The following is a 15,824-nucleotide window of genomic DNA, read 5'->3' as shown; positions in this document are numbered from 1 at the left end:
GTGAAGGGTATAAAAATGAGAAAAGGGAACATATTTCATGTGAAATATTTATTTGCGATAGGGGTGAATGTTTAATTAAAAATATTTTTCCCGTCGCTGGAAAACACTTTGAAACTTCTATCAATAGATATACATTGGCCATTTTAAGCTATGACTTTTTCCCAATATTCTGGAAACATATGGATTATTCCGAGCCAAAAGAACAGCTCATCTTTTGAGGCCAAGAACGAATCAAGCCAATTTCGGAGACCCTGTTCTGAAGTGAAGCGTATCCTAGAGGGAGCGTTCTGCATAGATCGAAACAAATAGTAGTCGGACGGGGCAAGGTCTGGACTATAAGGCGGGTAAGGCAAAACTTCCCAACCACTTTTTTCTAAATAGTTTTTAACAGGTATTGCAACATGTGTCCGAGAGTTATGATGGAATATTGCGTTTTCATCTGGCCGTTTTTCGGCCAAAGCTCCTTTCAAACGAATCAGTTGCGTTCGGTACAAGTTCCCTATGATGCTCTGGTCAGATTTCAGATCATTACCTTAGCGCCATGAGTATTTGGCTTTGGTGCGGATTCGGCTGGTTGGCCGGGATTCACATGCCATCTGTTAGGCATTGGATTAACATAATGGATACATTTTTCATCGCAACATAATGATTCGGTGAAAAAATGATTTCCTTTTATAGCGTTCAAACTGCATTTCTGATATGCAAAATCGTCTATCAAGGACTCTCGTCTTCAATTCGTATTGTACCCAATTTCCCTGCTTTTGGATGAATTCTGTTGCTCGCAAACGTTTTGAAATTACTGCTTGAGTAAGACCCAATGATTTTACAAGCTCTTAATGAAGTAATGCCACCAATTCTTGGTCTTCAAACTTTTTTTGGTTGGCCTGGGCGATCTTTCTCTTCACTGACCATCTCTCGCTAGATGAAATAGATGGAACACATTTACCATAAGCTTAGGTGAGCAATATACCCACTATCAATATGTGACAATAAAATATTTTTCTGATATAGGGGGTTATGTGGGGGTAGGGTCAATTATGGACCGATCTTCACAAAAGTTGGTAGAAAGGTTTAGGTTCCTATAAAACTTGTTTAAATCCAATTACATCACGATATTAATTATTATAATAGAGTTATGAATGTTCAAGGAATTTTCTGAGGGGACCTTGTATGGGGACTAGGAACAAATGATGCCCGATTTTCGTTATACTTTACAGTATAATTTCAAAGCACTTAGAAATAATTTGTGCATAATTTTATCACGATTATGGCATAATCAACATATTTATGACTGATCAAACAGTATTCCGGTGGGAAAGTTTTTGTGGGGGCTTGGCGAAATCATGAATTTGCCCATTTTCAATACCAAACAAACCGTAACAACAAAGAGTATTTGTGGAAAATTTCCTTTCGTTTGGGCTCTATCGTGTTTTCAACAGGCAGACAGAAGGACATTGCTAAATCGATTTCATAAGGACCCAGAATATATATACTTTTTTGGGTCTGCGATGAATATTTCGATCTGTAACAAACAGAATGACAAAATCAATATACCTACATCTTATTTGATGGAGGGTATAAAAACTGAATTAACAGATTTCAACATTATTTAAAACTAGTTGTCCCGGGAAACGTTTTTCTGCCATAGCTCACACAAAGTTTAAAGACTCCCACTATAATAGTACTCCAGATATGCAATAATAAATTTTTACTTTGTCCCTATAAAGTATATATATTCTGGATCCTTATAGATAGCAGAGTCGATTAAGCCATGTCCGTCTGTCTATCTGTTGAAATCAATTTTCTGATGACCCCATATATCTTCGGGATCCAAATCTTCAATAATTCTGTCAGACATGCTTTCGAGAAGTTTTCTATTTAAAATCAGCAAAATCGGTCCATAAATAACGGAGATATGAGCAAAAAACCGGGACAACCTCGATTTTTGACCTATTTTTGATCTATATCTGGATTACTAAGTCATTAATACAGACAATTGGATATCTAATGATAGATATTTCAAAATCCATTGCAACGATGTAGATAAGGCTATAGTAAGTTGAACCTACAATGGGTCAAAATCGGGAAAAATATTTTTTAACCCGAATTTTTTTTTTCAACCAAAAAATTTTTTGTCAAAAAAAAAATTAAAAAAAATTTGGCATAAACTTTTTTTAAAAAAATTAAAAAACAATTTCAAAAAAAAAAATTTTTGAAAAACAATTTTAAAAAAAAAATAAATTTTGTTTACCTAAAAATATTTAAAAAAATTTATTTTAAAGTATAATTTGGCTCTCTTACTTGTTTTCTATACAAACCATCTCTCGAATCGAATAAGAAAAAATCGCTCCAGCCGTTTTCCCGTGAGCACATTACATACATGGACCATTTCTTATATATATAGATAGATAAAGGATTTTAGAACACTTTTTGTGTCTCCTGTAAAATGTGTGAAAAAGCAGACTTAGCTCATTTACACACTAAGCTAACGTTATGTACGTATTGTATTGTATGTATTTGATTTTATTTGTAATGTCGTGTAATGAAGTTTTCGTTAGGACCACCCTAAAAATAATTCTGCCGACAAGCAACTATTTTGTTAATTTTGTTTGTTTTTACTTTGTGTGCATGTCTCTGCTATCTGCTCAACGGCAAACTAATGGAGGAGTATATCAGTAAATTTCAGTTGGTTTTTGACTCTTGAAATGGAAACATCAAATAAGAATGTTAAGAAAACGTGATATAGACAAAAAGTGGAAAATTTATAAAAATTCTTAAGAAATATTTACTAAATTAACCAAAAAAAAAAATAGAAATGCATTTTAAACAAATTAATTTAAAAAATTATTCAAAAAATATGTAACAATTATTATATAAATAAATAGAAAAGAAAGAAATCAGTGTCAATTGTTAACAAATTTATAAATTTAATGATAATTTTGTGGCAAAAATTCACAAGAAAATGTTAAAAACTTATTTCAATTTTGAACATGTTAATAATAACGGTCAATTTAAGAAATTAATATTAACAGTTATTTATAAACGAGTATGTATTGTTTCAAATTTGGTTATTATTTTTTGTCCATATGTTAATTTTTTTCTCGTATATAAGGAGTGAGATCGAAAAATTCTTAACATACATATATGTTTATAAAAAAGAAACCACTAAACTTACAGCTTTAATTTTTTTTTTATTTGATTGAAATTATTATTACAATTTACAAAAAAAATTATTTTTATAGTTTTAATCACTAGTGATGAAATTTTGAACCTTTTTCGGAAACCCTTCCATTAACGTTTTTATAGTGCTTTCTGTCACTTTGCTCGAACATGTAGTCCATCTCCGTTTAAAATCTACCACACTTTTGGACACCTTTTTTGTACTCTTCAATTCTCTTTTAACAAGAGCCCAATATCTCTCCACTGGCCTTAGCTCCGGGCAGTTTGGAGGATTTGCCTCTCTTGGTACAAATACCACATTATTGTTCTTGTACCACTCAAGGGCTTGTTTGCCATAGTGACAGGATGCCAAGTCAGGCCAAAAATAAGTGGACACATTATGAAGTCTTATGAATGGAAGCAGCCTTTTTTGTAAACATTCCTTGATGTAAATTTCGGTATTTATAGAGCCCGTTGTAACAAATGAGTGGCTTCTTTTGCCGCAACTGCATATTGCTTGCCATACCAAGAACTTTCTGGGAAATTTTGTCTGCTTTTGGGTCCTAAACTTTTCTTCAACATTCCCTCGAGCATCAGCAACATAAAATTTTTGACCTGGAAGTTGCGAAAAATCTGCCAGAACATACGTTTCGTCATCCATTATGCAGCAAGAATATTTTTTTATAAAACTTGACTTCAATTTCCGTGCTCTGTTTTTGGCCTCTAAATTTTTAGTAGCGTTCCTGTCAGGAACTTTTTGAGCCTTGTATGTTTTTAAACCTGCATTAGCTTTAACTTTTCGTACCAAATAGTCCGAGCACTGAGCTAACCGGGCTGCTTTCCTACCGGATGTGTTGGGAGCTCTTTTGAAAATGCGTTCTATTTTTTTGGCTTTAGAAACATCATGTGGACCATTCCTTCTACCTGAACCAGGTTTTCTATCAACTGACAAGTTCTCCCGGTACTGTTTAATAACATTGGAAACAGTTTGACGGCAGACCTTTGTATGCTTGGCCAACTTTTTGTAAGACCAAGTTGGGTTTTGTTGAAAATATTTAATAATTTCAGTACGCACTTTTTTCTGGTCACTCATTTTAATCAGATTAACAAAAAAATTAATATAATTGACATTACACATAATAACTGACATGTTTTTCAAAGGTAACTTGATCAAAAAAAAATTCAAATAATACATGGGTTAAAAAATGTAATGAAAAACGTGTGTTAAGAATTTTTCGATCTCACTCCTTACTTGCTTAGTTGTTGGTGTAATCAGTTGTAGTTTAATTAAATATTAAGCTGTCATTTTTAATAATTAATATTTGTTATTGATTTCAAGCTTTTTGCAACATACAAATGTATGTACCTACTATGATTGCATTACACGTGGGATAATTCAGTCCTTGCCTTCAATTTGTTATAGAACAAAACACATTCCCCTCCTTGAATTTATCACTTCTGTCTGCTGTCTGAATAAATTTCTTTTAGTTCTTTTATATTCAATGTGAAGGGTTTTGTTGAGTGGCCTTGAACGAGGAAAAAAGAGGTTACATTTTAAAACTTGACTTCTAAATTTAAGTATTTTTACTTTTTTTTAAAGAACAAATAAATTATTAAACTATTTTCACCTTCTTTCTTGTTTATATTTTTCTTGTATTTATTCTACTACAACTTTTGATTGTTGTTGTTATTGTTATTATTGAAGGTGGATTGTGTATGTATTTGTTTGTTTATTTGTTTTTTTAGTTTGTATGCATAGATACAAATGCTCTATCCCAACAAACTTTTGATAATGAAAAATTGTTGCATTACAATCCTTACACAATTATTGAACAAGATTTTAAAGAATTTTGCTTTATTTTTCTCCACTATTGCTAATATTATAGGTCTTATTTATAAATGTAGAAACGCAACAAGACCGGATATCGTTTCGTTTTCCGAAAAAGGAATGATAAATTAAACAAAGCAAATGGCTACAGAAATAATTAAAAAAATTATTTTAATACTGTTACGTTTTTACCTTTTAAAAACGGTGGTTTATTTCCCGTAAATAAACCTAATTCTTTTGATTGTAATTAGTTGATATTAAGTCTAATAGCGCCTAACATAAATTGCAATTTTCTGTTACTATTTATATACACAGTGCCATATTCTAGTAGTTTCATGACCTAACTGACAATATTAGAATGTTCTATTTCTAGAGCTAAACAGTTAGAGCTAAACAGCAATGTTAATAATAGTATTATCAACATTGTTTATAAGTAAATCTTTCGATCATTGGTTAATAATTATGCTTTTACAGACCATTAAATTCAAATCGTTAATGCGACTTCGTAACAATACATATTTTTCGTAAATTTTTATTCAGTGTGTTGCCAATACAATGGATACTTTTACAAATATTCAATTAATAACTCACAATTCAAACAAAATTCATAAGAAATTTGTATTTTTTTAATATTCCATTAATATATCATGAATTTTTGACATAGGGTCTTCCGATTTTGATCATATTCGGTAAAAACATAACCTTTGGAATCCTTGAGACAATTACATTTTTATTCTTTTCAATTTCCAAAAAAAAAATCGCGATTTTATTCACGATTTCAGAATTTTTTAAATCAAGAAAATTTACATGAAGCCGATTTCGTCATATTGAAAAAAAATTTAGTTATTTAGCCAATTTAATACATATTTTGATTATCTCTCAAATGCATCATAAATCAATCAAATCCGACATCAGAAGTTAATGATACACAATACATACCTCAATTTTGTTTCCCAAAAATAAAATCGCGAATAAAATCGAGAGTTATTCGAAATTAAAAGAAATAAAAAATGGAAATGTCTAAATGACTGTAAAGAGTACATACCTATGTGTTTATCAAATATGATAAAAATAGGAAAAAACCAAGGCCAAATTGTTTGTGATCAAGAACATAATTAATTAAATTCTGAAAGTAGAAAACAAATTAAAAAGTATTTATTATTATGGTATTGACAAAACAATTCTCAGCGATGATTCATTGAACCAGTCCGTATTTTGCGATCTACAATTTCCCCATAGGTTTTCTATGGATTTGAGATCTGGAGATTGGCCAGGTCACTTTGAAATACGTACCTCATTAGATTATAATCACTCGGTTACAAATAGGGTTGTTAATTATTCGAGTTTTGTTTTATTCGGATAAAATTTTATAATTTTTTATACCCTTCACCTTCGTGGGAAGGGTATATATAAGTTTGTCATTCCGTTTGTAATTTTCACAATCACCCCTATCGTGAAATTTTTAGATGGAATTTTGTAAACAATAAACAGCTGTTACGAACTAAATTAACTATTGTGAATGAAAAGTTCATGATAGCAAATTTTCCCTTCGTGGGAAATGGATATTTCATGGGAACAAAATTTCACATGTTATTGCCGATTGGGGTGAATATAATTTTCCGACCCTATAAAGTATATATATTCTGGATCCTTATAGATAGCTGTCTGTCCGTTGAATTCAACTTTCCGAAGCCCCCAAATAACTTACATACCCGATTCATACATCAATATCTCCGGAATTCTTCCGGCTCGGTTGCTATTTAAAATCAAGACCTTTGCAACGACATATATAAGACCATAGTAAGTTGGACCTACAATGGGTCAAAATCGGAAAAAATATTTTTTAACCCGGATTTTTTTTTCACCAACAAATTTTTTTTTCGCTAAATTTAAAAAAAAAAAAAATTGAAATACCTATAAAAAAATTTTAAAAAACAATTCGAATAAATTTTTTTTCCTAAAAATGAAAAAAACAACTTTAAAAAAAAAATTTTGTTTACCTAAAAATATTTAAAATTTTTATTTTGAAGTATAATTTGGTGAAGGGTATATAAGATTCGGCACAGCCGAATATAGCTCTCTTACTTGTTTATTATTCGAGTGATCAATTATTTTATAAAATGTTCTTGTTTATTCAAACGAATAAAGAAAATAGTAATACATATTATTTCAATGGTTGTGAATAGCTGAGCTAGAAAATAAATACAATTTTCAATAGGCTACGGTTGTGATTATCAGGGCAAGGATTTCTATGCAAATGCATGTTTGTAGACAGTAACTCAAAATCACTTTTGACAATTTATCTTTCCGAATCGAAGAATTTGCAACAAAATGGCATCGATTTGTTGTGGCATATTTTGTTATAAATGCATATTTTGCATATATGATGTAACCAAATCGTGTCTTTTTGTCAAAGATAATTCGACAAAATTTGGTACAATCTTTTATATTGCTCCAAGAACGAAGTCTATTGAATTTGGTTTGAATCGTTTAATTATTTCTCCTAGCCCCCATATAATTGCCCTATCTGAAAATAGTGAAATTTATATTTTTCTTTTATTAAAAAAATATATTTCAAATGAACTTGTTTTTATTGCATATTTTTGTAATTTTTAGTGCATATTTTCTATCTTTATAGTGCATATTACAAGCTCATATTTTTAATTTTTTAGTGCATGAAAATCCTTGCCTTGGTGATTATATATTCGATTATTGATCGAATAATTTTTTACTCTAAATTTAAAAATTTTATTCATTTGAATACAAAATATAATTTTTTCATAGATTATTTGAATAATTTTTATTCGAAAACAAACAAACTTCGTGCTGCAATCACCAAACTAGGGGCATATTTTCCTCAGCGATTGGCTACATAACATAGTTTAAAATTGACTTGTATTCGATTCCAGTCATAATCTATTTTATGATATGATTAGGTACCATAACATGGCCCACACCATAATATTGCCAATATAATTAAGATAATAATTTTGAAATTTTCAAGATGATAATAATTTTAAAAATTACACAATTTTTCCATAACAAATTTATTATTTCGGCTTTTATTTGACTGCGATTTTTTTGCAATTTTGACAAAAAAAAAAACGGAGTTAACACGTTTGATCACTAAGCTAACGACTTGCTATTGCTTATATAAGGAGTGAGATCGAAAAATTCTTAACATACATATATGTTTATAAAAAAGAAACCACTAAACTTACAGCTTTAATTTTTTTTTATTTGATTGAAATTATTATTACAATTTACAAAAAAAATTATTTTTATAGTTTTAATCACTAGTGATGAAATTTTGAACCTTTTTCGGAAACCCTTCCATTAACGTTTTTATAGTGCTTTCTGTCACTTTGCTCGAACATGTAGTCCATCTCCGTTTAAAATCTACCACACTTTTGGACACCTTTTTTGTACTCTTCAATTCTCTTTTAACAAGAGCCCAATATCTCTCCACTGGCCTTAGCTCCGGGCAGTTTGGAGGATTTGCCTCTCTTGGTACAAATACCACATTATTGTTCTTGTACCACTCAAGGGCTTGTTTGCCATAGTGACAGGATGCCAAGTCAGGCCAAAAATAAGTGGACACATTATGAAGTCTTATGAATGGAAGCAGCCTTTTTTGTAAACATTCCTTGATGTAAATTTCGGTATTTATAGAGCCCGTTGTAACAAATGAGTGGCTTCTTTTGCCGCAACTGCATATTGCTTGCCATACCAAGAACTTTCTGGGAAATTTTGTCTGCTTTTGGGTCCTAAACTTTTCTTCAACATTCCCTCGAGCATCAGCAACATAAAATTTTTGACCTGGAAGTTGCGAAAAATCTGCCAGAACATACGTTTCGTCATCCATTAAGCAGCAAGAATATTTTTTTATAAAACTTGACTTCAATTTCCGTGCTCTGTTTTTGGCCTCTAAATTTTTAGTAGCGTTCCTGTCAGGAACTTTTTGAGCCTTGTATGTTTTTAAACCTGCATTAGCTTTAACTTTTCGTACCAAATAGTCCGAGCACTGAGCTAACCGGGCTGCTTTCCTACCGGATGTGTTGGGAGCTCTTTTGAAAATGCGTTCTATTTTTTTGGCTTTAGAAACATCATGTGGACCATTCCTTCTACCTGAACCAGGTTTTCTATCAACTGACAAGTTCTCCCGGTACTGTTTAATAACATTGGAAACAGTTTGACGGCAGACCTTTGTATGCTTGGCCAACTTTTTGTAAGACCAAGTTGGGTTTTGTTGAAAATATTTAATAATTTCAGTACGCACTTTTTTCTGGTCACTCATTTTAATCAGATTAACAAAAAAATTAATATAATTGACATTACACATAATAACTGACATGTTTTTCAAAGGTAACTTGATCAAAAAAAAATTCAAATAATACTTGGGTTAAAAAATGTAATGAAAAACGTGTGTTAAGAATTTTTCGATCTCACTCCTTAGTAGTTTTTGTAGCCCAAATATAGATGTACGTCAGTCTGTTGAAAGTACGTTAGGAGATTGAAATTCTCTCCAAATATTATCTGTTGATCAGAATAGTTCAGTACAATTAAGTTGGATTGCTGTTCATACTTGTAGCTCTTTAAATTATAACGTCTATCGTTTATTAACTTTTCTATGTCCTTTTATTATAAAACATTTATGAAATTATATGACATTGATAAATACAATTTTTTATTATATCTAATAATAATAATGCATTAATGAACTTCTATTTTTACCCACATTCAGAACATATGTCACACGTGTCATTTAGCTAGGCATGTGCTGTTCCTTCATTCATGTACGATATGCTAATCAAAGCTTGAAAAGATATGTTACAAACTTTTTTAGAAAGTGACATAACTTTGGAAACGCTAAAATCGACATGTTTAAAATGTCTAACATTTTGTTTGTTGGTTAGTTTTGCTATTCTGCTATTCAAACTGCATGTGTATATAGTTATTTTTGTTTGTAGATTTATTTTATTGTGCCAATACAATAAATATTTACACAATCAATGACTACATCATCACCATAACACATTTATATGCAATTACAATGTACAAATGACCACCACAATTCTATAGCTCTTCCTATTTGTGGTTTATTTTAAACATTTAAATTATAGATTTTTTTTGTTTAAAAGGAAATTCATAAATCTTTTATAGTAAAATTTCAAGGTACAGCAATTTTTTTCTTCTTCCTGTCATAACTACTTGCTTCCTAATAAAATGTCAAGGAGTTTTTTTTTCTGGTTTCTTTTAAATATTTAAATTTTAGGATTTGAGGAAATCTATTAAGTATAGGAAATAGTTGAATAAAAGATGATGGGAGTAAGTGAAATTTAAAGGTGAAACAATTAATGAGTGTTTTAGGTAACAAATGCTTTTGCTTTTGAGTGAATTAATTATTTCGGAATTTCAAATTTGAGATAAATAAAAGATAAATTTGTTCTGAAACAATTTTATCTTCGTGACCTAATAATAGCTATGAAAAAATGGCTCCCTAGGCTAACTGCTTGTCTATCATGCGTTTCCATTTCAACTCGAAAGTGTTGAATCTCTTTGGTTGAAATTCAATTGTCGCTTATATTTTAGGGGACAATTGCTTAGCATGCCTCAAGGCACTCATTTCAAAAATGTAAATAAATGCAAATTTAAGTACGTTTTTTAGCAACTGTTACAAGAGTTTTTGAAATGAAAAATCTGTTATATTTGCATTTTTGCGATGAGTGCCCAAGGCACTCATCTAATGCTTAAGCATTAGAGGGTTAAACCTTGTATGCACCATAGCAGCTCCCACTATTTAATAAACAGAGACTTCTGGATTCTCCTTTCCTCACAAATTATAAGAACCAAAAATCCCTGGGAAGTATATTTGCCCTTGGTCGTCAAAGTTTTAAGGGAATGAAGCTAGTCGGTATATAACTGTCATTTCTAACTGGCTTATCCGATTGAAATGAAATTTCAGATAGGTGTTGCAGAGGAGTATTCGTGTTATTTTTTTTGTAGATGGAACCCCAAGACCCCTCAGGCCTGGTACTGGGGTCTCAACCAAGGTCAAGAAGATTTCGATTTTTTTTGTGATTTATATAAAATCAAATATTTTAATATATTCATAAAGTCCTTGATTAGGCCTATAAAGGACATAGTTGCGTGTACTATTTATCTCTTACCGTTATTAAGTTTTACGCATTTGAATGTTCAAATTTCATACACTGGCCCAAAAAATGATTTTGATTAATTGTTTCCTTCCGTTCTATGTATTTATTCAATGGCTCAAAGTCTTTGTATTCGAAAAAAAATATAACTCAATACAGTATTTTTAATAACTCAATTTTAATAATTTCTAAAATTTTTATTTATTTCGCTAGAAATCAACAAGATGTCCGAGTACTGGCTTATCTCAGCCCCTGGCGACAAAACCTGTCAGCAAACTTTTGATGCCATGAATAATCTAACCAACAGACAAAATAATTTATGTAACAACTATAAATTTCATATACCCGATTTGAAGGTAATTAATTAATTAAGCATTCATTATTAATAACTTTACTCATTAATAACTTTGTTTGTTTTTTTACAAACAAAGGTTGGTACTCTTGATCAATTGGTGGGTCTTTCTGATGATTTGGGTAAACTTGATACCTATGTTGAGCAAATTACCCGTAAGGTAGCCGCCTATTTGGGTGAAGTTTTGGAAGACCAAAGAGATAAATTGCATGAAAATTTACTCGCCAACAACAGTAAGTCCCAAATATTTTATACAATTCTTATTTTTAATACTCAATAGTTTAAACTAATTTTTGGTATATATGTCTTGAGCTAAATAAGTAGTTTATTAACTAATAACTATTTTTTTTGTCATACATGATTTTTAAAACAAAAATATAGAATTTTCGGTAGTTAATTTAGAATGAGAATGAGTATAACTTTATACAAAAAACAAAAGATAAAACAAAACTAACAAATTTAAACTCCATTTTTTATTAACTTGTTTTTTTTTTGGTAATATTAGTCTACAATTTTACTAGAAGTTTGTTTTACATATGAATGTTCCTAACTTGTTAATTGATCTAGAATTAAAAAGATTTACATAATGTAGTTTAAAGTAAATTTTTAAACAGATTATTTAAATAGTAAATACTAACTGCTATGTTGTTTTATTATTATACTACTACATACTATATATTAATTAATTAATATTAGAAGATTTAAAAACTAAAAGTTTTTCAATTTGAAAACATTAGGTTTTTCTTTTTATTTTTCGTTCAAAATCTATTTTTTATAACTTTAATTTATTTTTAGTTTTTTTTATAATTTTATATTTACTTTTTTATTTATTTATTATGATTTCAATTTGAGTTTTTATTATTTAAATTTATCCTTAATTTTGTTTACTCATTAGCACCCCATTCATTATTACATTATTTTTCCTCTCTTGTCTCCAATTGTTTTATTTTCCCATTCCCTTTTCTTGGGGCTAGTGTAATATATATATTAACAATTGGTTTTAGTGTGAGAAAGAGAGAGGGAGAAATATGGCTTTTTTAATTATATTCTCTGTTTATATCGAAATTCTGTTGAAAATTATAAACCACAATTTGAATCGTGTAATCAAAAATATTAATTGTTCTTTTGTTTTTTTCTTTAAATTTATTTTGTGAAATTGTGATTTGTCTTTTATTTTATGTTTGTTTCATTTGTTTTTTATGTTGTGTATAAATTGAATTTCTCTTTCCATTTTGTTGGTATTCAATTATTATGTGAATATTTATTATGCGTACAAAATCAAAAACAAAAACACAACATAAACAACTACAAAAACACCACAAACATTAACACACATAATAAAAAAAAATTACACTACATATTTCAAAAAGTTAAAAGGAAGTTATTATTTGTAAGCGAAAGTTGTCAAGCAGTTTACAGAAGTTGTGAGTCCAACAAAAGTTTTGTCAACAGATTGAATTCAAGAAAGTTCTTTTGTGACTCCATGAAGTATATGCAGTGGTTGACAAAAATTCAATGAATAGGTCAAAATCAACTAACAAATTTCTAAGAATTTTTTTTTATATATTTGGGGTATTCAAACGGTCTGCTATTAGGTCGTATTGTCATAATGTCCTAACATATTATTTTATTGAGCTGCAAACAAAAAAGTGTTATTTTATGACAAAACAATAAACATAGTTCAAAAAGTCTTATTAGTTTATAATCTTTTTGTTTGAAACGCAACAAAAATTTGTTTAAACTAAAGTAATATGTTAGGTCATTATGACAATACAACCTAATAGCAGACCGTTTGAATACCCCAATTGTATTTAATATAAGTAATTCAACCACAAATAGGAGCATAATTAATTAATTTCCGAAAATAGAAAACAAACTAAAGTGTACTCATTATTATCGTGGGACAGATGAGTGTTCAAGTTAATTTTTTGAAGAAAGACGCCTCAGGAGCGAGGTTGTGGGCTCTCAAAATAGATCTCCTAAGACAAGCAACATTTTTTAAAGATTGGGAATTTATTGTGGTTGGTTCAAAATCAAAGATTTTATTACATTCTTAAAGCCCTTGATTATAGAAAATGCCTAAAATATAATAATATGAAGTTAACTTTTTTTTATACCCTTCACCATTTCGCTTGTAATTTCCCTAATAACTTACAAAAAACCGGGAGGGTATATATATGTTTGTAATTCTGTTAGTAATTTCTACTTTTTTTATTTGCGACCCTGGATCGTTATAGTTAGCGAAGTCGATATAGCCATGTCCGTCTGTATGTTGAAATCAACTTTCCGTAGCCCCTAAATAACTTACATACATGATACATCAATATATCGGCAATTCTTCTGGCTCAGTTAATATTTAAAATCTACAAAATCGGTTCATAAATTGCTGAGATATAAGAAAAAAACCGGGATAACCTCGATTTTTTGGCCTATTTTTGATCTATATTAAGTCATTGGCAACGATGTATATATGGCTATAGTCCATGGCAACGATGTATATAAGGCTATAGTAAGTTGGACCTACAATGGGTCAAAATCGGGAAAAATAATTTTTAAACCCGATTTTTTTTTTCACCAAAAAAATTTTTTGTCATAAATTTTATTTTTAAAAAAAATTTGGCAAAAACTTTTTTAAAATAAATTAAAAAACAATTTCGAAAATAAAAAAAAAAAATATTTAAAAATTTTATTTGAAGTCGAATATAGCTCTCTTACTTGTTGATCTATATCTGGAATACTAAGTTATTAATATAGATAATATGGATATCTAATGATAGATATTTCAAAGTGCATTGCAACGATATAATGCTATATATAGTAAGTTGGACCTACAATGGGTCAAAATAAAGAAAAATATTTTTTAACCCGAATTTTTTTTCATCCAAAAAAATTTTTCTCTCATAATTCTTTTTCAAAAACAAAAAAAAATTGAAAAATTAAAAAAAAAATTGTTTAAAAAATTTATTTTAAAGTATAATTTGGTGAAGGGTATATAAGATTCGGCACAGCTGAATATAGCTCTCTTACTTGTTTTCACTAATTTAAAAATAAAATTAAATTAAAAAAAAATGTTATTTGTGATCACATGAAAAAAATGACAAAATAATATTTTGTACGAGTCCAAAAAAGAGTCTTTATCTAGAAACAAGTCAGAGCTTCGAATTAATTAATTCATTACACTAAAATTTGAATTCAGAATTAAAAATAACAACAATTCATTTCATAGAACTATATCCATTGAACTTTTTTTAGATTCATTCAAAGTTTTTTATTTGAATTTATAGAATTCATACCTTGTTGAATCAATTCATAAGGAATCCATTCAAACTTAGAATGATTAAATTTTTGTTAAAACAAATCTTATCCAAATTGAATAAAAATATGTTTTCATCATTAAATTTTATTTGGTTTCATTTTTAATAATTTACGAAATGAATTGAAAAATATGTTCTAAAGCACTTTTAAATAAAAAGTATTATGCTGTTAAAGCTATGTAAAGAATTCGAAATAAAGATACATTTATTGATTCAATAAGGTATTAATAATTTACAAAATTAATTCAATACTAAGGAATTAAGCCTATGAATTAATTCGTAATGAATGATTTAATGGAATATTTAAGATAACAAATTTAATTTGGAAAGTTGAATTAAGAATTAATACGTTTGAATCTTTGAATACAGCTCACTTTAATAGAAAACACAAGTACATATTTAAAAACCATAAATTTTCTGAATTCTGACTAAATTTAAAATAATTATATTAGAATAAAGAAATATGTTTCCTATCCAAATGCTGCGTGGTGTATGTGAAACTAAAAATTGTTTTGAACTCAAGAAAATCGTTTCTACATATGTGTTTACAATAAAAAATTACACTATTTTTCAAGGTTGCTAGAAGAAAAACTGTTAGCTATAAATATACAAATGTATTTACATTTGTATAAACACTACTAACCAAGGGTTTTATGAAAAATTAATAATAATTTAAATTATTTATCATTAATAACTTAAACACATTAAGTTTTCTTTTTTTATAATTTTTTACACTAACCACAACAACACTTTCAATATATTCAATAATAAATCAGAAAAAGTAAAAAAAAAACTCAACCCTTTCCTCCCAGTTCTTATACTTGTACTTTTCTATTTAACAAATATTAATTCATTCATCGTTTCGTTTTCATGTTACGTTTCGTTTTCTACGTTTTAAGTTTCATGGTTTTTAAAATATCAAGAATATTTAATAAAAATAAAAAAAAAAATCATTATTTCTTTTTTAAGTTTTCCCTTTAGTTTCCAATGTTTTCTATGTGTTGGAAAACAATTAG

The 15,824-nt window shown here is 28.9% G+C and overlaps 1 protein-coding gene across 4 annotated transcripts in view; it reads left to right on the top strand.

Annotated features, from left to right (window-relative positions):
- Vha44 (V-type proton ATPase subunit Vha44) overlaps positions 1 to 15,824 on the top strand; it is a 71,912-nt gene that overhangs the window by 39,166 nt on the left and 16,922 nt on the right. For 3 of the 4 annotated variants that reach the window (XM_065511766.1, XM_065511767.1, XM_065511764.1), the window contains exons 2-3: positions 11,356 to 11,498; positions 11,574 to 11,727. In XM_065511766.1, coding sequence (XP_065367838.1) covers positions 11,367 to 11,498; positions 11,574 to 11,727 — 286 coding nt within the window. In that variant the 5' untranslated portion in view covers positions 11,356 to 11,366. Of the gene's footprint in view, positions 1 to 3,027; positions 3,047 to 11,355; positions 11,499 to 11,573; positions 11,728 to 15,824 lie in introns of those variants that run through there. The other variant, XM_065511765.1, reaches the window with a different exon arrangement.

Source organism: Calliphora vicina, chromosome 5 (assembly GCF_958450345.1).
Source record: "Calliphora vicina chromosome 5, idCalVici1.1, whole genome shotgun sequence".
Lineage (NCBI taxonomy): Eukaryota > Metazoa > Arthropoda > Insecta > Diptera > Calliphoridae > Calliphora > Calliphora vicina.
The sequence above is the reverse complement of the archived record's forward strand: the minus strand, read 5'-3'. Positions and strand labels throughout refer to the sequence as shown.